The 27204-nt window shown below is 39.9% G+C and overlaps 1 protein-coding gene across 2 annotated transcripts in view; it reads left to right on the top strand.

Annotated features, from left to right (window-relative positions):
- Nucleotides 1–27204, top strand: part of pik3r3b (phosphoinositide-3-kinase, regulatory subunit 3b (gamma)) — a 226430-nt gene that overhangs the window by 77493 nt on the left and 121733 nt on the right. For both annotated transcript variants that reach the window (XM_044199321.1, XM_044199320.1), the window contains exon 5: nucleotides 19052–19183. In XM_044199321.1, coding sequence (XP_044055256.1) covers nucleotides 19052–19183 — 132 coding nt within the window. The remainder of the gene's footprint in view (nucleotides 1–19051; nucleotides 19184–27204) is intronic.

The following is a 27204-nucleotide window of genomic DNA, read 5'->3' as shown; positions in this document are numbered from 1 at the left end:
GACACTTAAAACAGACCTCAGCTTCATTGTCATCATAACTGACAGGAATAATGTCCAAGACTAAAAGAAAAAAAAAAGAGTTAATGGCCTGTATCAGTGTTTTGCAGAACTGGTTTGGTATGTTTCATGGATCATTATTTGAACATGATGCAACACAGTCACTGTGCAGGAAGAGTATCAGGGCTGCTGCAGTGCTCTGCCTGTCTTTGTTGTGTATGTGCTGAATGAGTTATGGAATAATGTTATGTAACAGGGAGTTGTTGCATTGTACAGGCACTCTCAGGTTATTCCACAGCCTCTGATCCCGCCTAATTGTGTGTGTGTGTGTGTGTGTGTGTTTTATTCGTCTATGTTGTTGGTTGTTGCATATGTACAGTATTTTCATATCAAAGTAAGTGTGTGTGTACCTGTGTGTGTGTGTGTGTGTGTGTGTGTTTTATTCGTCTATGTTGTTGGTTGTTGCATATGTACAGTATTTTCATATCAAAGTAAGTGTGTGTGTACCTGTGTGTGTGTGTGTGTGTGTGTGTGTGTGCATGCGGGTGTGTGAGAGTCACACAGGCTAAGAAAGCTTTCTAGAACATTACCTCATCTATTTGACCTCCGATTGGTACACGGCCTGGATGTTGCCATGGTGATAGCTAGCCTTTTTTAGCCGGTTGGTTCTGCCGTGCCCACACATCGCTCAGTGTGTTGGCCCAGTAACGCTGTGTGTGTGTGATTGTACTTCTATCTTTGTGAGGACCAGACTGAGTTTTAGACCTTGAGGGTGATGACATTTGTGGAAAGTCAAAACATTTGGGATAGTGAAGACATTTTTTGAAAATCTGGGACATTTTGGAAAGTGTAAACCTTTACGGAAGGTGGAGACATTTTGGATAGTATGGACATTTTTTGGAAAGTGTGGACAGTTTGCAAAACTGAGGACATTTTGGAAAATTTGGAACACATTTTTTAAAATAGGACATTTTAGGAAAGTGAGGACATATGTAGAATGTGAAATCATGTTTGGACTGTGAGGACATTTCTGTCCAGTCCTCACTTCTTCAAAGGGCTGTTTTAGGGTTAAGACTTGATTTTTGGATTAAGGTTAGAATAAGGTTTAGGTGAAGGGTTAATGGGTTAGGGAATACATTATGTCAAAGAGTGTCCTCACAAGTATGGAAGCACCAACATTTCTGTGTGTATGTGTGTATGAAGTAAGTGAGCATATGGGCATTTTCATCACTGCTGGGTTTGTGTGTATTTGTGTCAGTGTCTTGTGTGTCTGTTTGTACACTTTGACCTAGTTAGAATTTGCATGATGATTGCATGGGTGTACTAACAAGCACACACACACAGACACACACTGTGCCAACTGGTCAGGCACAGAGTGGGCAGTCTCTGCTTTGGAAATGATGACTCATGTTGGCTCAGACTGTAGCAGAATATACTTTGTCTTCAACACAAACTGTACACTCACATACACAACACACACATAAACAGTACATGCTCCACAGCGTACATACAAACATATAGAGACCTACTACAGCTCAGTCTGCTAATGCATACACATAAACAATCAATAATTATTTTTGTGTGTTTAATAATTTCTCAAACTTTACATTTGACATTATGAGAACCCTCTGCTCCTTCTCTCACCTCTTTCTCATCTCTCTCTCCTCTCCATCCACCTCTTGGTTCAGATAGATGGAGACATACTTCCCATCCTCCCATCCAATCCGTTAACTGCTCACTGGTAACAACCTATCAACCAATCTGCGGCCCTGGAACCATTAAAAAATCTTTTTTCACTGCACCTCCTTTATGTACTCTTCAATATCCCCCTCTCGCTTCCCTTCTCATCTCCTATCTCTTTCTCTCCCTTTTTTATTCACTCATTCCTCACGTCTCTTTTCCCCCTCCCTACCTCTGTGACAGGAGCCGCTGAGTTCAGCAAAACACAAATTAACAGAGCTCCTCTGCTCCATCTCTCCGTCCGTTTCTTCCGTCTCCATCCCTCCATCCTCCACATCAGTCCTTCCTCTCGTCTGTCGGTCTCGGCCCTGCTATTGGTCAGAGGTGATGTCATCATCTTCCTCTGGCGCCTGCCAATAGCCTATCAGAAGCAGGTGTTTTTACAGTCAGCTGGGGAATGAAGAAGTGCAACCACACACACACACTCATACACTGACACACAATAGATGTGAGGTGGAAACATAACAGCTTCTGGCTGCAGAGGTGTGTCAGTGTGTCTTAATAGAATTTGGTAAAATTCAAAAATTGTGTTTTTAGTAACTGTAACCACAGTCTTTCCCTAACCTTGACCATATTGTGGTGATATTGTAGAGAGAGCTAGAGAACTTCGATAAAGGGGTCACTGGACTTAATAGATGTTCTTATTGTTTTGCAGAATTGTCCAATTTTGACATTTGTGTCTGGCGATATAGTTGGGGTTTTTGATGGTGGATACAGGTAGTTTGAAGTTTTGCTGATACACTACTGCTGATATTTACTGAACTGACTACTTTTGTGCCACAAATTACTGTCTCGAACCATTCTAGCCAGATGTTGAAAAGGTGTAAATGCATACGCCTCTCTGCGACATGTACATAATCTTTACTCATCCCAAGTGAAGTTTGTCTTTCTCCCTGACTTTGAAAGCCTGTCAGAAACAACAGCACAGCACAGCTGTTTATACAACACGTTCTCACGCGAACTCGTACTGAAGCTGGGTCAGTGGCCCTCTGCTTCAAAGGATGGCAGGGCTGCGGGGAGCCAAAATAAACTGTCACACTGGCGGTCGCACTCACAGGTTTAGGCACAAAAACCACTTGGTTAGGCTTAAGTTACATGAGGTACAACGCACTTCAGTTACGTGATAGAATAAATGAGTGTTCAAACGTTGTAAAGACATCATTTACTTTTGGTTTCACACAGGACTAGAACCCCGGTCTCCTTGGTGAAAGTCCTGTGTTTGTTTGGCCCATCCACCACTCAACACGTGGAATAAAAAAACCATCATATCCACCATATAATGACACATCAGATTTTTAATGCTGCAACTACTAGTTGCAGCGGTCAAAGTCGACTAAATTCAAAATGTACATGACACCCACAGAAAATTCTCTCCAGCGCTGTCCCTCCCCCTCCTCCTCCTCCTCCTCCTCCTCCTCCTCCAAGAACAATAAACAAGCTCCCAGCATCCATTCAATGATGTCAGCTGAAAACACACAACCTGACCCACTGTCTGCAAATACTGTGGATATACAGTATTTACTATATGTAAATTCCCTGATAACCTCCATATATACATATGTACGTATGTATGTGTCTTTTTCTTCTCTTCTCTTCGTCTCAGTGTGCTCACTTCCTGTCTCAGATTCTTATCTTTGCCATATGTTGCCCTGTAACATGAACGACTAAGGCGATACCTGTGGCTTCACCACACAGTTCATTTTTTGACATGTTTTATTCTCTTTTCTTCTCACTCTGCACCTGCAAGCTGTTTTATTTAGTCATGTCTTACTCTTAGTCCTAACCCACAATCACAGTGTGTCCCCGAGAAGGCACATTTGCAAATGTTTTTACCCGAGTTTAGCCTTACAGGTAGATCTTCCTTTTTGGCATACAAATCCCGACAGCTCCTTGGCTGGGATTGGTGGCCTGATGGTGCAGTAACACAGAAATATGCTCCCCAGTCTCATTTCCCTCGCTCACTACTTAATTTGAGTCGGTTCTACTTTGCCATTATTTCATTTATTTCACTATTAAGCTACTTTACTATTAGCTTTTACATTAAAAGTTCTCCAGTCACTTGAAAGACATAACTCCTCCCTTTCCTGGTAGTCTTTTAATTTGAAACATCTGAAGGATGTGTTGACTTTCTTTGACAGTAGTTTAACAGCGGTCAAAAAAGCAGCAAACTAGAAGTGATTGGAGTTAATAAGTGGAATGAATACAGTTTTTTCTGTTAGTGCTGGAAATGTACATTATCCTGAATTTCACATTAGTACAGGTAATTCCTCCCCTTAATGTTTTCACAAATCTATTAATTGTAGATTGTGGATGATTTAAGTCAACATTAGTGCCAGACTTCAGGTTATCAGAAAGTATGAAGATTGAATGATTTTCAGTACGGACGGATCAAATCATTTTTAATAGAATTTCTCTTTAAAGTCATATCTCTGTTCAAGATGCAGCATTTCTAGAGTACAAAAGCATACTTGGTCTGATGTTTTTTATGAATCTTAAGTCCTGACTCAGCAACTGGAGGTTTTCCACTTTGACCAACTCTCACACTGACGAGGCTTCTCTCAGATCAGATTGGTGGCTTTTCAAATCTGACATACAGAAAAATGAAAACACAAGTTTTTGTATGAATGCGGCACATTGAGTCTGAGACTGTCAAACAAAAACCAGAACTGTGTGAGAAATGTGCTTTTTTACAGAGGAGCTGACTTATCCTTTAATGCAGATTCTGTCTCAACTATTATTAAATTTTGGCCTTTGGATGAACTTCTCTCTGCAGTCTGAGTCTGTTCAGTTTTTTCACTTCACTTTGTTCCGTCTGCCAGTTTTTTTTTTTTCCAGAGTTTCCTCACCTCCGTTTCTTTTTCTCTGTATATTATTATTTTCTTTCTGTCTCTCCGTCCTGTTGCATCTCTCTGAGTACATGTTGTGATATCAGTGTGTGAGCAGAGCCAAGGACAGATGGGTAGATGGAGAGGTGAGCGGGTTCACTTGTACAAATATGCACACACTAACACATACATTTCCAAAAACACACACACACACCAGCAAACTCCTGCACAGCAGCAGTGATGGGAAATATTTGACTGTATTCAGTATAGAAACAGTATAAGTTTAGAGGGTTCAGACTGAGATGATCACCCCAGGGACCAAACACAAACACATACAAACACACATGCTGAACCCTGTCCACTTTTTTCTGTGGTCAGTGAAGAATGAATATTTCTGTCGCTATTTTCTTCCATTTTTTTTTTACTCCATAGTTTTTTTTAGTACATCACTCTCTTGTTTCTCTCTTGCCAAACTGCCGTTCAGAGCAGAAGTGGACACATTTTAAAGCAAGCCCCCTCCTCAGACCTTAAAAATGTCTCTAAATGACCAGAAAAACAAACACATAGAACTGTCCATACAGACACAAACTTTAAATTTTATTTTAATGTCATTTCATCTCCACCCAGTAAGTGACAAGCTTACTGGACAGCTTCCAGGTGTGAATGTGTAACTGTGTGATGATCCCCGATCGTCTATACATACTGTACACCTGTTCCCTAGCAGGATCTAATTGGATCTTACTGCAGCAACATTTTCTGCTTGAAATGAAAACAATAGCGCCGCTGGCAAGCAAAGCGATTCTGTTCTCGGGAAACAAACGGTACAACAGGAAATCTTCCTTGTGTGCAGTTTGGTGGCTCTGTAACAGGCTCCGAGCGTGAGTCCTGTAGTCAGATTACAATTTTGTTGTTCTGTAAAGAACAGGAAAATGATGAGACAGGCAACAGGTAGTGTGCTTCCTTCTCTCACTTCTGCCAGACTGAAGACGAGAGCCGGCTGAGGGCCATACCATGCAGTCTCAGTAGGAGGCGATGCCCCCTTTGGCAGAAATCCGATTTCCGCCACAAGGGAAACATAAACTTACACCACATGAAATAAGTAAGGCTCTTCTACAGCAATATACATATGAAAACTGTACAAAATATACATAATTAACCAAATAATGTGACCACACATTTCTGGGCGTCACAGCTACGTCAGAACACAACTGTCCAGTCGGAGCAGAGGATGTGACTTACGTGCTCAGCTCAACACACAGAGCTACTGAGACGGCAGAGACTGCCTACTGCTTTGTGTCTGTATGTGTGAATGCAGTGTTATTCCTGATATCTGTCTTCAGTCTTTTATATGTTTTGTTGTGTGATGCCAAAAACAATTACATATTGTGGTCAACCAGCCAACCAACCAAACACTGGAAAAGTGTTAGATCATCAACCTTTTTGGCCCTGCAGTTCTGTTAGGGCCAAGTCACACCAGATTGTGGCACAGCAAAATGTGTGCATCCTCACAAAATAGGTGGTGCTGGAAGCTTGGTTTCATAGTGACTTGTGGGGCTAGTTGGCAAGCTAATGTGGCTCTTGTGCTAGCCACGATCATGCTGGCACTAGCCAGCCAAAATAGCCAAGCTAGCTGGCTTGCTACCAGTTAGCTAACTATCAGTTAGCAAGCCAGCTAGCTCAATCACACAGTTTATTCAAGAGACATGTCTCATGACTGACTGCAGACCATGCTGCATGGCTTTTATACTCTAACAAAGCAAGGCTTTATAACATTTGATGGTAGACACTGCTGATATGATAGCTACCTTTCTCTGTTTTGGATTATTTGGCTATTCGCTCCATTAAAGGTCAGCACTGTCAAGACATTGTGCTATTGGTCAATAGTCAGTTCAACTGAGCTCTGCGTGGGTGTACTTCACCTACTGTATGCGACCAAATCCACTGATTGCTGCGAGTCCACTGGAACAAACTGATAATACTGAGATAATACAAAGGCGTCACATAAGATAGATACCAGTCACATCTGTGCATCCAGTACAGAGACAGGTCTACAATGTGTTTAGCCTAGCTTAGCACAAAGACTTGAAGCAAAGGGAAAACTTGTAGCCTGTATGTAAAGTGGAAAAATGCATCTTTCAATAACTCCTAAGAATTTCTATGAAAAAAACACACAAAGAAATATGGCCCTAATACATATAAAGTGCATAGTAAAACCTGTTGTTATAGGCAAATACACATAAAAGCAATCAAACATGCCTGTATGTACATAAACACACATAAACCCACTATCTGCATTAAAAAGTGTAATAAAGTTTTAAGCAGAAATATTTCATCACAAACAGTTACAATGTCTTTAATGGTGTCTTTAAATGTTAAATATTTCCTCAGATCTTGCCCTCTTTAACGTGTTACTAAAACTGCCATTAAACTGGTCACAAAGCTAAAAATTTAACTACATAAGAAGTACAAACACACAGCATTATAATGTGTCAAAAGAACGCTTATATGTTGTATATATGGATATCATCTTGTATAAAACATTAGTTTTTCCTTTAATCATGGCTGTGACTGCAGAAACTCATCTGACGTCACATCTTTTGACATCTTTTCTTCACATGCTGGTAACGGACTCATCTCAGACAGAGTCGTGTCTTTGACTCTGAGTGAAGAATAAATTCAGATTTAAATGTGAAGAATGGAGGCAGTTTCAACTCCTCAACATTACATTGTCAGGACCAGGGCTGGAGTAGGACGGTAGGGGGCCTCTGGGCAAAAGTGAGCTGTGGGCCCCTATGTTGTCCTCTTGCCTTTAGGTACCCATCAGGTACAGTGCACGCTTCATTAGCCTATATTTTGCTAATATTCTTGTTGTGGAGTGTTATGATAATCTGGCCTTGGTCAGCACTTGTGTAAAGTTGCCGTTGTCTTTTTATTTTAGTTGTGTTAATCTATTTCCTGTTTTGTATTGGTCTTATTATGGTCTTTTTAACGTGCACATCTTTATTAGATTTTTTTATTTGTATTCATGCAGTGCGATTTAGTCATTTTGTGTATGATGTGTTGAATGTTGTCCTGTTTGCACTAAGAGCTTACCAAATAAATTTCCTTACAGCTTCTGTAATGCCTTAACTCATCTCTACATACAAATTTAGTCATGAGATTGAAACCTTGAAAACAGCAGTTGACAAGATAGTTTCACCACAAGGTCGATTTAGTTCTGGCATTTTCAGCCATATCACATGATCTTCATCAGCAGATGGAGTTGGCCCAGTTGTCATGGTAATGTAGATATTCAACTTTTAATTTTTCTGAGCAGTAGGTCTGCGCGATAAAACGATAGCGATATGTACCTGCGATAGACACGTCATCAATAGCGATACGAAAATAGTTCGATAGAATGTTCGATAGATTCACTTTAATGCATTAAATGCAAACCGTCATGAAAGCATGAATACGCCCTGGCTCATAAACAACCTATCATATCCCTTGATAATGGAGCTGCTAAGAGTGAGTGACACACAAACAGCAAATTAGCTGTGCAGCTAATTTAACGGTCCTAGCACCAGAGCTTTAGACCGCCAGGAGGAGGAGGAGGAGGTTTTCAGGCCCAGGGCGGGGGGGACAGAGCGGGGAATGCTGGTGCGGCCGGACCGGAACCGACAGAGACTAGTTTGACGACAGGGAATACAGTACCGAGGTGATTTACAGCGGCTCCGACCAGGACTCTGACTCCGGAGACGGAGTGGGCAGGAGAGGCGTCAAGCAGGAGAGCAGCGAACAGAGCCGATCAGCAGAGAGCCAGAATATTTTTCACATCTAACTCGGATAATTAAAGATTTATTTCGACCAAACCAGAATTGGTGAAAAGAGTGTGGAAAGACTAATCAGTCTAATCAGAGTTTTATTTTGTTTCTGTTGAGTTTTAATGAAGCGTGTTTTAAGATGAGTTAACAAGGCAGTTGAGATGGTCTTAGTTCAGAAAAAGAAGAATTCAGAAGAGAGCTGGTGTAACGAATTCTATCACCTCTTGAAGAGTTATTACGAGACAGGACTGGCCGGGGCTAGCTGGTTAGCATGCTAACTTCAGTAGATATCTCTGCAACACAATACATAGAGGTCTTTGAAATAATGTCAAAACAGTTATTTCTTCACATTCTGATGATCATTTTAGTTAATTTCTGAACGTTTTAAATCTTTAATTCTTACACAGTGCACCTGGCTGGCTGTTATCAGATGTGTTGTTCAGTTGCACCATCAACATGTGACACGACAACAGAGAACAGAGAAAATGAGTGCAGACAGTGAGGTAATCGTTGTTGAAACTCAAAAGTGTGGTGGTTAAATTCTAAATAAAGTCGTTAAATTCAACCTTTTTTCTCTTGCTCTTAATTAAAAATAGGTAATTAAAAATGATCAGTAATTATCGATATCGACTGAAATGAAACATTTTATCGTGATACATTTTTCAGCTATATCACCCAGCCCTACCGAGCAGTTTAACGTTTAAGCCAACATGGATGAAAAGTCCTTAAAGTCTTCACATTTCTGAACACATTTTGGCTGCACAGCATGAGAATGACTGGCTTACTGTCGAGTTGTGTTTTCAGAAGTTCAGTGTGTGTGTGTGTGTGTGTGTGTGTGTGTGTGTGTGTGTCTAATGTGCAGCTGCTTTAGATTCGTGGTGATACACAAAAACAGACAAGTTCATTACAATGAGGATCCTCCATCATCATGTTGCGGAGGAAATTCACGAATCTATAGATGAACTTTCGGGACTATTTCACAAACTGCCATGATATTTGGTTGGTTTTTCATGAATCAGCAAACCCATGACCCATTTGTGTGTGTTTCATGTTTGCTGATTGGTCTGTTTCTTTAATAGGACATATAATAGGAGCTTAAGGAAAAGTTGGCTATCTGTCTGTGAGTGTGTGAGATGAAAGATGAAGAATAATTTATTCAATAAAAAGACACAGTGTAGTTTTGTTGTTGATGCATTAAGAAACAGCGACTCCACTGTTTGTCTCCACTTTGAGATTTTCTGCATCAAGGGTTTAAACATGATCATCTCTAAGGTCAGATGAGAACATGAAGCCACACAAAACAGTCAAAAGATGTGAATATCCTTCCATGTGTTTCCTTTTTGACATGTTAGCCCTGGTGGTTAACAACTCCCAGTGAGGGTACAGCAGTGGCGTTTAACATTTTGTTCATTTGACATTTTGACTTTTCTCATTTGGACCAACCCAAACGTTTGAAACTAAAAGGACACAAGAAAGTTGCGGTCAGTTAAACCGACAGTTAAACATAAAATTAACTTTGTTTTCACTCACATCAATCAACATCAAGCTGTAGTTTAAGTTTTCTAATGATGTGTTCACAGTGTTGCTTATTTAGTTCAACAGATGCTTCTCCTAAACCTGAGCTGTTGGTGTTTTCTGCTGGTTTGTTTGATTTTCGCCATTTTGTCTGTTTAATCTTATCAAGGGTTAAAGTCAAGTCAATTTTATTTATATAGCCCAATATCACAAATTTGCCTCAAGGGGCTTTACAATCTGTACAGCATACGCCACCCTCTGTCCTTAGACCCTCGATTCGGATGAGGAAAATCCACCCAAAAAATGGAAGAAACCTCAGCAAGAGCAACAGAGGAGAGATCCCTCTCCCAAGACGGACAGACGTGCAGTAGTGTACAGAATAGACCAACATAATAAAATTACAGAAACACACAAGAGGCCAAACTCAAGCACACCATTCACACAGGGAGGAGAAAGGAACAGACGCCTAGAGGGAGAGAGACATGGACAACAGGCACACCAGGGGAAGAGAGAGAGAGGCAAGAGGAGAGGCTGAATCTCCTGGATGATGAAGATCCAGATCCAAACATCTGGAGAGAGGCACTGACAGCAAGGAGTGGTAGAGAGAGGGAGAGATGCAGACATCTTAAAGTGTCTGTAATCTGTAATCTGACATGAGCCAATGAAGAGAAGCTAAAATTGGTGTGATATCATCAAGTTTTCTAGTTTTAGGTAAGATTCTAGCTGCAGCATTCTGAAGCCTTTTAGTACTAGCATGCGGTACACCTGACAACAACAAAAACATGTTTTAATTTGTCAAAAGATCTGGCCATCAGTGCGTTTAATTTAATAACAAAATTTCTCCCTCAATGTTTTTTAGACGATCTTTTCTTTTTTCATTAACATTGCAAGAGCAGTAACCATTTCACCTTTTCCCCCTGGAGCTTCTTGTGTCTCTGCTCATGTCATACCACATATCATATTCAGACTGCATATTTGTCTACTGTTGTACCACCTACCTCAGACAGTAGTTCTGCTTTATGCAAACTGTACATTAATATTATGTGACACAGCAAGCAGAGAAAACAAATAATGCCTCCTTTAATTTCAGCTGCATTATGTCAGATTATCTCTAAAACCCATGTTTCACTTTGAGTAAATACTGTAATCCACTGCACTGAATGTCAGATTCTGACATTTGGTTATGGAGATAATTATTTCAGGTGTGAGCAGAAATGCTGGCTGCTGCCATGGCAGTGTTGAGTCTAATAATACTTTACCACGTTAACACATTAGCTTTGGATTCCTCAAGAACCTGTTGTTTATTTCCAGGAGAACTGCTTGTTTAAGTGGAAGCTCTCCTCTCAAAAAGCATTGATTTAAATAAGAATCTCTGTTGTACTCTAATTCTTAGTTTGACAGCCAATTCTGCCTCTATCAGTCTCTAACTCTCTCTGCTTTAGTTTAATCACTGCCATTGGATTAGCCGGTACCAGATTTTCCACAAATCCACTGGATTCCATTGCAGTTTCTCGTCTGAAAATTGCTTGTTTGACTGAATCAGAGTGCTGTAATGCTGGCGAGAGCAGATGATCACACAGCTTTTGTACTGTAATGAGATTCTTATTGGAATGCTGCTGCAAGGGCACACACACATCACAAACAGGCAAACACAATGCACAGAGCTGAACACAGGTTTTTTGTAGTACATTAAAGTACAGCTTTATCTGATTAAACCATACTGCCGTCATTGTGTATGAACAAGGGATTGATTTTGTCCTTCAAATTTCCTGTGGCTCAAGTTCAAGTTCAACCAGAGTGCGTCTTTCTGCGGTGTCAGTTCTGGATGTTGCGGCCTTGGACAGCACACAGTACGAGACAGCCTTTAGTTCAAAAGAGATGGGGACCTTCACTGGGTCATTGAGCCTCTTTTACGTCTGTGATACGACCTCTATATATCCACTGTACCTGTACATTCTGATTCCAGATAGCAGGGAAACGCTCAAACAGGCCTTGCATTTCTTCCTCTTTTTTTTGTTCCTGGAAAGCTCACTGTAGCAGACAGCACTGAGCCTGTCTGTGATTTGACAACCTTGACCAACTTAAATTGAAACTTTTTAAAATCATTATTGTCAGTGTTGTGACAACCTTGAATGTTGCCTGTATTTCTATGAGCAGAAAATTGTTCAGGCACACCCAGGGTTGACTAAGAAAATTAAAAGATTTCCCTGCTGACTGAGAGTTAAGTTCTGACTGTTTTTATGTTACTACAATACCCAGTAGTCATTGCAAATGCTGTGTTGATGCTGCCTTCATGTGGGATGTAAGTTAGCATTGAAAAGATTCCTATGTTTACAGCTTGCGAGCGTTCACATGATCAACAAATCAAGACGTGTGAGGGTTAAAAACACTGTGTATAGTCTCTCAGTAACTATATCCATTAAATTTGCAGTTAATTACCTTGAACAACAGACTTTTGCTGACATGACATCTGTATTATTCATGTGCCAAGTTGGATAAATGCGAGCTTTCAGAAAAGTCCTAGTTTCCCAGTTGTAATTATGTGGCATTAGCCTAGCTACAGTTAACCCCTGTTAGCATGCTAACATTTGTGTCAGAGACTTAAGAGACTAAACCCGGTGTCTACGTACTGTTAAAATACATATCACCTGAACAAAGGCAAAAGTTTTAGGAAAAGTTCGTATCAAACAGTTATATTTTATTTGATAGCAGCTAAGCTCTGCTAGCAAAGTTTAGATCCATATAAAATGCTTTAATGTTAGATACTCCGAAGTTGTCTTATTTAAATGTTGTGTATTGTCACCTTTCTTGCTAATATTAGCTACTGGTAAGACTATGTTCAGGAATCACCTGGTTTTGTTAAGCGTTAACCCCGCAGCTTCACTGTGAGGACAGGACTTCTGAAATGATACTGCGTGCTGTCAACGAGGCTAATGATAAGCTAGCTCTTGATGCTCAGTAAATACCTCCAAAACATAGGCTGACTGCTTGTCAAACCTCAATGTCATTTTGTATTTCTACATGTGTTAAGTACAGAATATCAGACGTGTGGGTGTGTAGGCTTTAGAGTTGTTTAAGGGCACTTTTGACGGAGCTGACGGCTGAGTAACGAAAGTAAGGTAACGAGCAATGTAACTAACTAGTAATGGTAATGTAAGTACTTCTTCAATTAGTAATATGTTATGAGTAATTAATTACATTTTTACATTAATTGCTTACCACTGCTCTCTAGTGATGTTTGATCTTGAAGGAGGACACATATATTACTATCTTTTTATTATAGATGTGTTTATTCCTGTTTTTATTTCTGGTTTTGTTCCTTATTATTATATAAAAATACTTTTTATTTTATTTTCATTTAAGGTGTGATGAGTAACGTCAGGTCTGATTGTGTACCCTTCGTAAAAATGACTTCACTTGACCCTCAAACAAGAAATACAGACAAACTATTATCCACGTACATCTAACACTCCACCCAGTTTCATTCAAGACAATCAACCATTCCTGCCAAATGGATCCTGTGTAAGATGCAGAAATCCAATAACTAGTGTCTGCTCTTGACTATTGACCCAGCTTCAATCCATTCATTCATTCATCCATCCTTTCATTCATCTGCCCATCTGTCAACTGATCCATAGTCAGTGTCAGACAAAGGCTTGATTACCTGATCAAGTATGGAGAGGAAACTGGCCGTGTGTGTGTGTGTGTGTGTGTGTGTGTGTGTGTGTGTGTGTGTGTGTGTAAGCTTATGGTCAATGATATGATGTAAGCAAAAAGAGACAGAGGATAGAGGTAAAAAAAAAAAACAGAAGGAAAAGAAGATGAGAGAGTTGATGGAAAATGAATCACGATTGAGAAGACAGACAGAGACAGATCGAGGGTGAAGTGACCGGTTGAAGTTGTTCCTTCGGGAGGAAGATCAGAAAAATCAGCCTGAACCTGTCGATGCATCACAACACATGTACGTGAAGTCATAATCGATAATGACCTATTTGGGTATGAGTGTACACGTAGATTTGTGTATTTCTACATGTCTGTCTTTGTCACGTTAGTTAAATGCTAAACAGCAAACGAATGGACCTGAATCTTCAAAGCTTATCAGTCGTCCTACTGTGTGTGAGTCTGTGTGTGTTGAAATATTCCCACTACAATGGTAAATCTGTTCACCTGTTTAAAAAACATACAGCTTTTAGGACCCAATAAAAAGAAGGGGGGAAAAAAGAAATTACTTGATAAGATGGAGATTTTTTTCAGTGAACAGGACAGGTGACATAACATGATAAAAATGTAGACCGGGAAAGGGGACGTTTTCTAGAAGGTAAGAGTGGAACAGGGAATTACAACTTAAACTTTGGATAGAGAGACAGAGAAAGAAAGAGGAGAGGATTGAATTGATCTGGCGATTTTTCTTTCCCAATCCCTCAGTGAGCAGTGTAATGATGCTGCATTGGCTGTGGTCCCAGAGTATGAATCTATTTCATTAGGTGTGATTAAAGCTGCCCTGCTGACTTAGGCCTTCCTGCCCGGCACACCTCACCTTACTCCTCTGACCTAACTCAACCGAGCTCCCTCTGCTACCTTTTCTTTCTTTTTTTGCAGAAAACAGCTGGAAACAAGGTTGATGAGAGCGCTAAGACTGAATTAAACAGTAAATGTGCTGCAAAACCAAAACTATGAACTTAAAACACAGTCATTTGATCTGTTGTTGATATAAAATGTGGATTAGTGCAGCTTTAAGGTCATCAGCAGGAAAGGACATAAAATATGTTTTCTTCCTCCACTTCTGAAACCATTGCTGGGAAGCCCTGGTCATCTGTGTCATAGCTGGGAACACATCTGCAGTAAACAAGTCAGCAGACACTTGCCTCTCTTTAACAAAGGGATTTAGGCTACTAGCCTCCTTGGCTGAAAAACATAACACAGGCCTGTAGATTCCTCTGGGCTTAAACACTTTTCAGGCTCACACACACACACGCGCGCTGTACATCAAAACGGCATCTTAAGAGTGTGGACAGGCGAGAAAGGTGCACAGCAAAATGAATTTGTATGTCCTTGCGAAGTAGGCGGTGTTAGAATCTTGGTGATGTAGTGACTCTTTGCACGGCTGGTTGGTGAGCTACTATAGGTGGTGATCTTACAGTAACATGCTAGTTAGCTTGAAACATGCTAGCACTAGGCAGTCGTGATAGTCCATCTGCTAGCTCAGAAGCTAACGAGCTAGCTAGCTAACTGGACAAAAAGTTCACACAGTTTATACAAAAGACATATTTTTACCACAGACTCCTATCTTATACATAACTACAAACCAGGCTTATTTTGAACACCTAATATGATAGCTTCTTCCTCCTCTGGTTCTCCATTCCCTCAAAAATCAGCTCAATAAGACAGCTTAAAACTTGTCAAACACATTACTTTGCATGTATTGAGTTCACAAGTTGAACTCTATACAAATTCTTCTTGTGGATTTTCTGTGCGCAAATCCGCTGATCTGAAAGGAATGGATATTGTTTTTATTTATGCTTGCTCCCATAAATGCAGGTGTAACAGCAGTTCACATGTGCTCAAATTGCTACTGCGTTGGCTTGTTCTTTTTTCACATTGTATTTTTCGTTTTGGTTACAAATCAACTTGTTATTGTCTCCGTGTTGTGCGGCCCATCCTGACGAGCCTGCCCTGAAGGCCCTTTGGACCAACCAGAAGGTTAACTGGGTCACTCACGGCTCTGGAGTTGCCAAAAAGAAGCACAGAATAATCCCACTAGGACACAGACAGATCCTGTTTAAGTAGACCACCACTTTATCAGGTGATTTCTGATACAAACAAATAGCTGCTGTTAAAGCAACTGTCTGCGATTTCCATCATGGATTAAAAATAGTCATTTTTAACATTCTGTGAAAGGCCTATTCTTGTAAAATCTTATTTATTTGTGTCCAGATAACATTCGTCTGATTCTTCACAGCACTAAATAATGAACCCAGTGACTTCAAAGCAATCATGTGCATACCTTCAGAACAATCGTGCCATTTTGCTCTTAGCGTGGGAAAGTCGTGTGTCAGCAAAAGTTTTTGACATTGCTGCCTCCCTCCACTCTTTGAAGTCATAACTAACTCATGATTCATACATACATTATCTACTGTACTGAAACTCCTGTTTTGCAGACCTAAATATTGTCATTGTCCATTGACACAAAGTAGTTACACACAGACCTCGTCAGACAGAGTGACTACGCTTTTAACGTAACAACCAAATTAAACAAGGGGATTGGTCTGATTTCTCACTAAGGTCAGGGGTTGTTCAACCTGAAAAAGATAATAATCAAAAAATGTGAATAAATCCATTTATTGATACTAACCTAGCAAGTAACACATTTTAATACGAAGACCCTTTCACTATGCCATACAAATAGTAAAAAGTAGTATTATTTCAACAAGTCCTCCAACCCATAAGACCACATAGGTCGTTTGTTCTTACCCTCTAATACGACGAATGAGAATATAACGAATAATGATGAATATAATGGTGGTCTATGGGGAAAATGCCTTTTGGGCTGCAGGGAGTTTTTTGTTGCAGTACCACAGCTGGCCACTAGGACAAATTGGCAACAAGGCCGAAAGGCTGCGCTGAATCTAGCTCTGTTAATACATCCATGCAGCAAACTGACTGACTCCATCGTAACATCATACTTCCTGTTATATTCATCCTAAATTGAAATACGAAAATTGTATATTTTTGTTTTACACTATCACTACTTTTTTGACGGTACTTAGTCTCAGAATGTCCTATCAGCATTGTTCTTATATCCCTGGAACATTGACCTTCTCCTCTGCCCATTCATGTACTTACATACCAGTTCTGCATATCCTCACTTATCCTGTGGAACACGCACTGGCTGTGTCACAGAGTGTTGGATCATTTAATGTGTGTCAGTTGACGCCCATAGGACACACCGAACATGTCAGACAGAAGAAGTAGTCATGGTACAGTTGCCAGTATGTGCTGATCTGGGGAGGAAATGTTATATTTGCTGCTTTTCTGAAAAGTCGACACTTGATGACACATGTCAAGACTGTGTGTGTTGCCCTCAACAATATATGGCATGCATAGCTAACACATGTGGTGACTACGCCATAAGCCTGTTAATGAAGAAAGTAAACAAGAAAACAAGCTAAACTGCCTGGGGGTTCAAGGTTAACACACTTGTTGCTGATCACGATGCTTCTTGCTATGAATGCATTTTAAAAGTTAAAAGTTAACCTAGATATATTATCTGCATTATTATCAAAGTTTGACAGCTAGACAGCTGTTCAAGAGAGATTTTTAGCAGTCACTCAAACAACTATACAACTAAGTGGAGAAGAAAGAAGCTTGGTTGTAGCATCATAATTAGCCAGTATTGCCAGTATCTTTTGCGCATGATGTGCAAACTGATATAACACCATCACCATTGCCGTTTTTGTCACCAGCACAAATCCCAACCTAATAAAAAATAGCACTCAAATTAACAAATTATAACCTGCTCTTCATTAATCAAATTGTTTTATGCTCTAATACCCCACACACACACACACACACACACACACACACACACACACGAAAAAGTGTATTAATATCTTTTCATGAACCTAGGTCCCATGGCAACACCAAATTTGCTCTGTCTGGGTGTTGGGATGATCGAATGATCCCCCAGACAAATCACTGCACGATAACACAGGCCTCAGCGGTGCGATGTGAAGAGGTCATCCATTGATATTAATGGCCTGGTGGTTCACTGGCCTGTGGTGATTGGTTAAGTTTATTCAGGCATTAGTTAGAGGGGCAAATCAATGGGATTTAACAGTGTTTTGACTCCAGAGGGTCTGCTGCATGAGGGGAGCTGGAGGTGGAGGATGGGATGAGGAAGATGAAGGATGGAGGGAAACAAAAAGTATGAGAAAGAGGAGAAGGAAGGAAAGGAAAAGAAAGCAAAAAGAGGAGCAAGTGGAGCTGGTGTAGGAAGATGAAAGATAAAACGCAAACAGGAGAAAGGTCGAGGAGGAACAGGAAGAAGAGAAGCTGGGGAGGAAGGTTAAGAGCAGAATTGAGGAATGACAAGTAGAGGTAGAGTAGAGGAGGAAGGTTGAGGTGAAAGATGGATGTCCTTTGCTAATCTGCTGGAGCGCTCACGCAGACACGCAGGCTTGTTATCTGTTGTTTTGTCTGCCGTATAGTATAGTTTTGTAAATTCTCTTTATGTGTTGGACATCTCAGCATCTTTTTATCTGTGGCTGAGTGACAGTTTTCCCCTTTTCCCAGAAACAACTGACCGTGAGACTTGACTCACTCTGGGTAATCAGATCACCACTGATCCCTCATATATTTTCCTAATATAGAGTTTTTGGCCAAAGTTAAGACCCCATTAGTTCGTACAGTACAGCTTACAGTACGTGTTAACTACTTAAAAAGTAACTTAACACTAAATTCACGTTTTTAGTTAGTGAATTGTACTATATGTACAGTCGCTTTCTTTCATTTAATTTTGGTCCTAATTCATTGTAACAGTTGTTTGCAGAGAAAATCAGTCAATTCTGCCGTATAGACCGCAAAAAAATGAGTGAACATCCATGATATTGCCTTGTACTCCACTCCCCAAACCTACAAGGGTTCATCCTCTGAAAGCATGAAATGTGCTCAGTAAAGCTCATTACAGTCGTGGCAATTTGGCCAGATGGCGGTGCGCTATGCGGAGGAAAGTGACCAAAATTGTTACCATGCATCCAATCGGGACCATGAATATCAGTAGCACTATTTTAAGGGGAATATGGCATTTCAATTTCAAAATAACATCATCATGATCCAATCAGTGCAAAATGCCTAGTTCCAGATCTCTTGACCACTGCCCACATCTCAGATTTTTTCAGTGATTCATATCAGTTCATTTTCAGTGAAACATGAACATGATGTCAGAATGAATAAATTAAATGAAACGAAATGGCAAGTCAGTCTGATTATCAGTCTACCAATGGGTCCATTAATATCTATAGCAAAAGTTTACGAAAATCTGGCTTTTACATTTTAAAATAACCTTGAGCTTGCTTCCATGATTAGGCCCCAGATCAAAAAAACATCACTGTATCATATACATAATCTCTAACACTTCCCCCTTCTCTTCCTGTCTGTCTTCTGTCCTCTCAGATCCAGTCTCAGTGGACCTGGACCAGTATGATGTGGTATCTCTGACTGATGCTCTCAGAGGTTTCCTGCAGGACCTGCCCGCCCCCATCATCCCCGCCACAGTCTACAGCGAGTTGGTCTTCACTGCTCAAGGTACAGTGTGGTACACTGCAACATACACAGGTGCACTGATGTTAGCCCTGGCTAAAAATGTACCATGCCTCTGGTGGTATCGGCACTTATAGAGAGTTTTGGTTTTATTTGTCAAGGTTTTGACATATTCACCTCTCAGATTCCTGCCTCCAGAACAATGCAATGAAGGTAAATATCATTTGGTTTGTGGTGCTCAGCATTTAAATTAAAAATCAACAGCAAAAAAATCAGGTAATGCCAAAGTTAAAGATTTGGCAAACTTTTGGAAGCAAAACTACCAACACAACTATGACCCACATAAAACTTGAGATTTTGAGTTTTTCTGTAGCTATAAGCAGCATTTTCATGGCTGGTGACTGGTGTGAGTTCGCCAGTAATCTGCTCTCCACTCTCACGCACTGCAGGCTTACACTCTGGAGCTCAGTCTGAGCTCAGGGTGTTTTTTTGCCTCTGTCACTTGGCATGACGCCGACACTCATCACACCTGACAGACTTCTGCCATATCTGGATGTAAAGACGACAAGGCTGTACCCTCTCGTCAGCATCAAATTTCTTCTAATCTCCTGACAGCTTCAGGATTACAGTATATAAAAACAAGCTCTGAGCAGAAACGTGGCTCGGTGCCAGGTTCTCTCTCTTTTCTCATTTTCTGTGCAGCTGACCTGCCTGTTCACCCTTTCACCTGCCGCCCACCTCGCCCAACAGGCCCTCCTCTCTCCAGCTTTTAGGGACTCTCACACTCTTATCTATTTTTAATGAACCCTACCTACGTGGATGGTGTGCGTGCTGGTGTGTGGAAATAAAGGAGAGTCAAAGAGAGACAGACATATGGACAGATGAACAGACAGATGAGTGTGTATTAGCATTGTGCACGTTAGCGTGTGTTTGTCAGGACAGAGGCATCATCTGAGCTTGCAGGAAGTTCGCACCAGCTTCCCTGAAACCTTCTTTCCAAAATATTACTTGGCTAAGATCCTCAACATGATCTCCAACTGAAAACCCCCTCAATTATGTAAGTGCTTTTCTCTCTCTCTTGGTCCTCGTCCTGTTAAGTGACAGCCTTTTTTTATTTTACTTATTCATGGAAACATTTTAAGTCAGGATAAACCACTTTGAAAGGATGCATCAAGTACTTTGCGCAGGTCGTCCAAGGTCAAGCCCACTGAAATTGAACTTCTTATTTAGGAAGGAGTCACTTGAAAAGCATTGAGTGATTCCTTCTGTGAAATCAGAGGGCATTATAAAACTGGTTTTGAGGTCTTAAGCATTTCATTTGTACAGTAAGAATAAGTCACTCAATAACATTGAGAGATCCCTGAAAAATAAACTATTTGCTTGAGGAGCTTTTGGTGAGAATCTTTTCTGTCTCTTCCTGCTACTTCTTCTTCTTTTTTACCTGACATTTAGGTCTGTACTTCTGTACCTTAGCATCCGGGTTGACATACCAGAGGTTCTATTGGATATATTTCTCAGTGAGCATATATCTGCACATATTCAGCAACAACATACAAGTTGCCCAAGGTGCCAATGTGAGCTTTTTGTTTATTTTCACTCACTCAAACCTGTCATCTGTAGCCTTAATTAACAGTTAAGACTAAACTGCCATTTAGGTTTTTCTTCATTACTCATCGTGTTAATTTGAGTTGTTTGGGACTGGGTTTTTTCCCCTCAACCAATCAGCATTGACTGATGTGTCCGTCCTTTTGATTTCATATTTAGTCGACAATTTTTACAACAACTGACACAGAGGTGGACCTCATCCAAACTTGTCACCATTTTCTGTTGTCATTTTCCTGGCTCTAGCACAGAAAGATGGCATCCCCATTCTTAATCCTGCCTACAAAGCTTTGATTGGCTTGGTTATTTTTCCAACTGGGGAATAAGCCGTCAATGAGCACAAAACTAGACCTAGGTTTGGTTTGGAGGAGCCTTGATCGATATACTTCCCCCACAACCACCACGCAGTTAAAAAAATTAATACCCTTTGTCCTAACTAGTGCTGCAACTAATAATTTGTATTATTTATTTATTAGAATTATTTTTTTCCATTATTTGATTAATCTTTTTAAATGGCAGAAAGTAGTGAAAAATGCCCATCATAATGCCCAAGGTAACATCTTCAATATACTTGTTTTCTCAAACCAACAATCCAAAACCCAAAGATATTCAATTTAAAATTATATAAAACAAAGAAAAGCATATTAGATAAATGACTTAAACAATTAATTGATTATCAAAATTGCTGGTGGTTAAGTTTTGTCTGTTGACTACTCAACTAATAGACTAATCGTTTCATCACTAGTCCTACCAGCATGTCAGCCACAGACACTTTCCTCAAGGACAGTTTATAACAAACGGTTATACAGATAGATCTGACGGAAAAGACTCTGCTCTTTGAGAACGCTATCAAAGAATTTGCTGAGAATGAACATTCACATCTAAAGTCAACAATACCAAAAGTTAAGCACACGAGGAGGTGGTTGGGGTGGTGGAGGGTGCTGTGGCAGATTACAGTATTGGCATAAGTGTGTCAGCAAAGTAATAATGAGAAGCGTACGATTATAATGGCTAGTCATATTCACCTGTATGAATATGATTGGATGTTACAAGCCAACTAGTAGTCAAGAAGCAGATGAATGAGCCAGTAATGGTGGAGCATGAATGAAGCAGCTGATGCCAATCAGCTAATGTAAATAACTTCAATGCTCGTCCTAAACTAACCCAATGCTCTGTTTTTGCAGATATTTTCTGAAATACCAAATTCATGTGCCGTCAGTTCTTTGCTTTTCATAGCCATGTCTACCAAGTTGATAGGAATAAGTCTTAGTTTGACTCAGATAAAACAAATATATTAAACAGCACTTTCATCAGCAAACAGCAGTATCATCTGCAAAAAAAATTGTATTTGTTAATTTTTTGCAATTGCATTTTTTAAAACTTTTTTTAATAATTATAAATGTATACTCCATGTTTTGTATATACTGGACTTTGAGGGGGTGCCTTTGTGATTATATCCATATGGATGGAATCAGTAAAATTTGCCTCATATAAAGACACTTAGTCTGTCCCGTCTTAGTCTAATCCTTGGGATTTGTTGATGTTGTAACAGTTAAAATCCCCTCTCATTCCTTTGTATTTGTTACCTTTCCTCTGGCTGTCCTGCTCTCTGGGAGTCATGTCATTCTTTCATCTGTTTGATCTGTGTCCATTTTTCCAGTCAGTGGCTCATCATGGGAAATCCCCATACACTGTTAGAAATAAAGATAAAATGTCCAGAGTTGGAAGGGATTTTCAAATACCTTTTCAACCCTACTGACCTACCAGTGGGTCAGTTGTCATAGTCATCATCCACAATTCTGTTCAACCGCCCCAAAAAATAAGAAAAGGAGTAAAAAAGATCATACAGTCTTTAAAGATACTATGGTGAATTTGGGGAAATGTGTGTAAAAATATCACATTTGAACATGAAATCTGGCAGCAAAACATGTTTTTTTAAGCTAAATTAAATCTAAATATGTAGGCTTATGTGCATAGCTGAGTCAAATTCCATTTAACCCTCAAATTAGTCCAATCATTTTCTGTTTCAGAGCAATCTTCATTCTGTTGTTTTTTTTTTTTTCAGTAACAGAATAATTACATTTGTTGTCATCACATGGATGTAATCCTCCAATAATCCTCCTCTCATCTGTTCCTGAAACATTCTGACCACAATCAGCCTTTTGTTATTAGGGCTGTACCATTTTTCTGTTTTATTATTTCCAGCTTTTTTAAAGAAAGACGCGAGGATCGTGATGCTGTCACATGTGCGAAAGCGCCTTAAACCATTTCAAAGTAATGACTGCAGAGGAGAGATTAATAAATGTGATGTTGTTTGTGATTTGAGGTCAGTAGGGAGTTGCAGTTGAAACTTCTCACTTTTTAGGTTTCAGGTGGAAGAGTTTCCTCTGTATCTCAACCTTTTTATTTTCTAAATTTAAAAGTTACAGTTCACGCCTCCCTTATTCTTTCTCATCCTCCTTCTGTCTTTGGTCTCTGAGTTACTAATCTTAATAATTTAATCTTAGACCTTCTACACTTGCTCCCCTCTGCCCTTTTTATTTTTTATCCATGTTCCTCACCCCATGCCTATTTTTTAGTTTTGTGAGAGTTAGTTAACCTTAATGGTCTCACCATCATCGTCATCGTCTTGTGATGATAAAGGCCAGCTGGCTGAGAGTGACTGACCACTGTCCATCTAGACCTTCAGAGGAGACGGAGTAGAGGAGAGACGCTGATGCAGACAGGGACTGTGTTGACTCCTTTAGAGATGAGATGTAGGATAAACATGTTTAATGAGACTATAAGGATCTGATCAACACAACATTACCTTCTTATCAATCTGATAAGATGACTTTTTTCTATATTATTCTTTTTTTTTAATGTAATTTGCCTATTTGGATTTTTGTTCACCCAAATAACGTGTGTGTGTACTCACCCCAGCCCTAACCCCTCAAATCCAGTAACAGCCTTCTGCTTACAAGATGATGTTTAGCAGTTAAAATGTTTACCATTGTCACCATTTTTGTTTAGCGTGTTAGCATGCTAACATTTGCTAATTAGCACAAAACACAAAGTACAGCTGAGGCTGATGAGAATGTTGTTAGTTTTGCAGGTATTTGGTCATAAAGCAAAGTATTGGACAAGTAAAACCTTTGAACTGCTGGTGGCGCTAGAGGATGTCAGAAGGATTACCAAAGTCATAATACATTTTTCTCTGGGGAACATGACTGTCTGTACAAAATTTCATGGCAAACCGTCCAAAGTTGTTGAGATATAATGTTACTGCTATCAATCACATTTTCATCCTGTTTGATCTGAAATAAATCAGAAGGGCCAACCATCACCTCTGCTTTCTGAGGGCCTGGCATGATCTCATGTTCCTCAGTATCACAGCCGAAATGATGCACCTGGACTTGTGCTACCTAGACATAATCCCTCAAATTTGGCATTGCTTTGGCTGGCCAGCTGCCAAACACTGTGTCCTTGGAGAATATTGAGGCCAAAATTATCCTGCATCCCAGTCATAACAACTCCTTCTTTGTACACCTGTATGTACAGGTGGACAGGTTGGAGAGCACTAGAGCACCATTTGTCTTCGTAAAGCTTTTGACAGTTTAATGTTTAATTGATGTTTAAGAAAAGTATTTTATATGTGGATGGCTATTCTGGTTTCCTCAAGATACTTCATGCAACAACTGACCTCATTCCTGTGATCATCATCTGATCTGACTGGATAATTTATTAAGCATCTATGTATGTAAATGGAACTTGTGTAATGCAATAAGGTTGAAGTTATTTGGCAGAAGCCAAGCAACTTACAATAAGTGCTTTTAACATCCATCTCTAAAATAGTCCTGTGGAGAAGCTCTAGTTGACCCCAGTTCGCCCCCGATTCTCACGGGGCCAGATGGACGGGCCAAGTTCCCTCTCTAGCCTTGACCTCTATTGACCAGTGGGGTCAACCACAATCCATAATAACAGAGGGAGGAGGGCTGTGTGTGTGTCTGTGTGTGTGTGTGTGGGTGTGTGATGGTCGTCTATGATCAGTAGTGGTCAGACAGAGAGAGGTGACTTCCATGACCCCCATCAGGCTGCAGCAGATTGTCAGCCATCCATCACCACCCACCTGCCCACCCAACACACACACACACACACACACACACACACACACCTCAAGTGTCCCTGAACTTCCTTGAGCCCCCCAATGCTCCTTGACAGCTACAAAATATATTATTTATAATCCTTATGATAGTCCTTATATCAAACCCTATTTTTGACACTACTTGTGGTCGTCATTTTCTAACGTGACATGATGAATCCTCTCAGCCCACGGTTTGTTTGGCTACACTGCACATCACTTGCTCCTCTTCTTTTGCATTTCTGACATTGAAGCTCAGAGCATATTTGAAAGACCAGAATATACAGTAAAGACAAACATTACACTATTCAGACATTTGGTTGAGTAAATATTGAAGAGAAAGAGAGAATAAAACAGAAATGATGCTCGATGGTTGAGCTTATATAAGAGGCAGTTTTTCATATGTAGATATGGTTTCGGGGTATTCAGATTAATACCAAAATAACATAAATAACAATGAATACTTTCCAAAAATCAGAAGCAGAACCAAAAAACAGAGCTTTGAGCATGAGCCTTGTTTGCTGCCCCCAGTAAAGTGTGATTTCTAACCTGGATTAACAAAACACACTTTCCATTCACACTAATAACCACAGGTGTAGCCTGTGTATTATGACCTAATAACTAAACTTTTTAAAAAGTTTTTTTACATCACACACTCCCTGTAGGCCTGAAAGGTAAAACATTAGTTGTAAAATATGCTTAAATTTACTAATTTGTTTGTAGCTCAGTAATCCATTTACATTGGTTTTGAGCGACATAAACAATGTAAACAGCTCACATAAATGTACGCAGATATACAGATAATTCCTGTAGAGAAAGACACCGATAATTTACAGTACACCACACACACACACACACACACACACACACACACACACACACACACTAATGGTTATTAAACAAAGCCACTTTCCCTCTGAAACGTCTTGACCTCTCCTCTCTGTCTGTCTGACCTTTGACCTGTCGACACCAGCCCCCAACACAGGAAGATAGATACACGGATATATGCTTGAAGCTCATACACATACAGTATACTTTGATATATGCTTGAAGCTCATACACATACAGTATACTTTACACAGTAACACATGCACATGGACAAACATGTTCTTTTCACAATGTTTTAGCTGTAATCTCTGCTGTCGGTCCTCCCTTTCCATTCCCATAGTCATTGTTGACATCTAATTCATGGAAGACCTTGGGATTATGGGAAATGGTGTTTGTAGTAGGCCGCTAAAAAGAGAAATATGTTTTAAATAAGGATATTACTTTGTTTTTACAAAAATGACCATCCCTGTCTAGACAAATAGAGTAAAACAGACGTCATAATGTTATGTAAGGTTATGTTTTAGGGCTGGATTTTTATGAATGTCATTGTGATTTTGAATGTGTTTTCCTACTCAGGGAACAGCTGTGGAAATATGAAGCCTTTTTACAGCTAGTTCTCTCTTTCTTTCTCCATCTCTCTAATCAGTCAGCTGTTAAATATACAGTCAGTTGTTCAATCGGTTCTTCCAGAGTTATTGCTTAGTTATCGATTTGGAACACTTTAGTTCCTGCACAGAGGGCCAAATACACCAGTACCTCACATGGTCAATCAATACATATCAGCAGTCTAACACCTGGATACATACAGCATATACACATGCAGATACATATACATACACATGTAGAGCACTGCATCACACAAATCACTGTACAATATACTGTATATATATGTAAAGCAGCAGTCCAGTTTAGCTCTTTCCACAAACACTGTCCCTGTGTGTTTAACCAGTTTATTCTCTGCTACAAGCCAAGGTCCACTTATTTATCCACAACAACTGAAAAAGAGCATTTTGCATTATACCAGCCCTACTCTGCAGTCTTTGGTAACCGTAGATGACACAGTATAATCTTAAAGGGACGGTTAGTAAAGGACAGAAATGTAGTTTTGTGCATTTTATTTTCTGTTCACTTTAACTTTGTTTTAATGTGTTTCACATCTGTTTTAGTTGCTTTTGCAATGATTAAATAAAGGACATAATCCTGCAGTTACTGTGAAATCTCTTGGTAATTCTTTTGATCAAAGTACAAAATCCATACTTTATAAGAGGTTAATATTCAAGGTCATTCATGTATGCTTATCATGATCAGGCTAATTCTTATGCACCTCAGGTTTCTGCACTTAAAGCTCCAGGCAACACAAAGCCGACTTCTACGAATGTTCGCTCCATGGAAAGAAACAGATAACGGTTCTTCCTCACTGACATTCATAATCCTTTGAATAACAGAAGATGTTTTTAAAACAGGACATTCTGACATCAAAGAGATGTAGTACATTCTGGTTGTGGATGCAATGTTT

This window comes from Siniperca chuatsi, linkage group LG6 (genome assembly GCF_020085105.1).
Source record: "Siniperca chuatsi isolate FFG_IHB_CAS linkage group LG6, ASM2008510v1, whole genome shotgun sequence".
NCBI classification, from domain to species: domain Eukaryota; kingdom Metazoa; phylum Chordata; class Actinopteri; order Centrarchiformes; family Sinipercidae; genus Siniperca; species Siniperca chuatsi.
The sequence above is the reverse complement of the archived record's forward strand: the minus strand, read 5'-3'. Positions and strand labels throughout refer to the sequence as shown.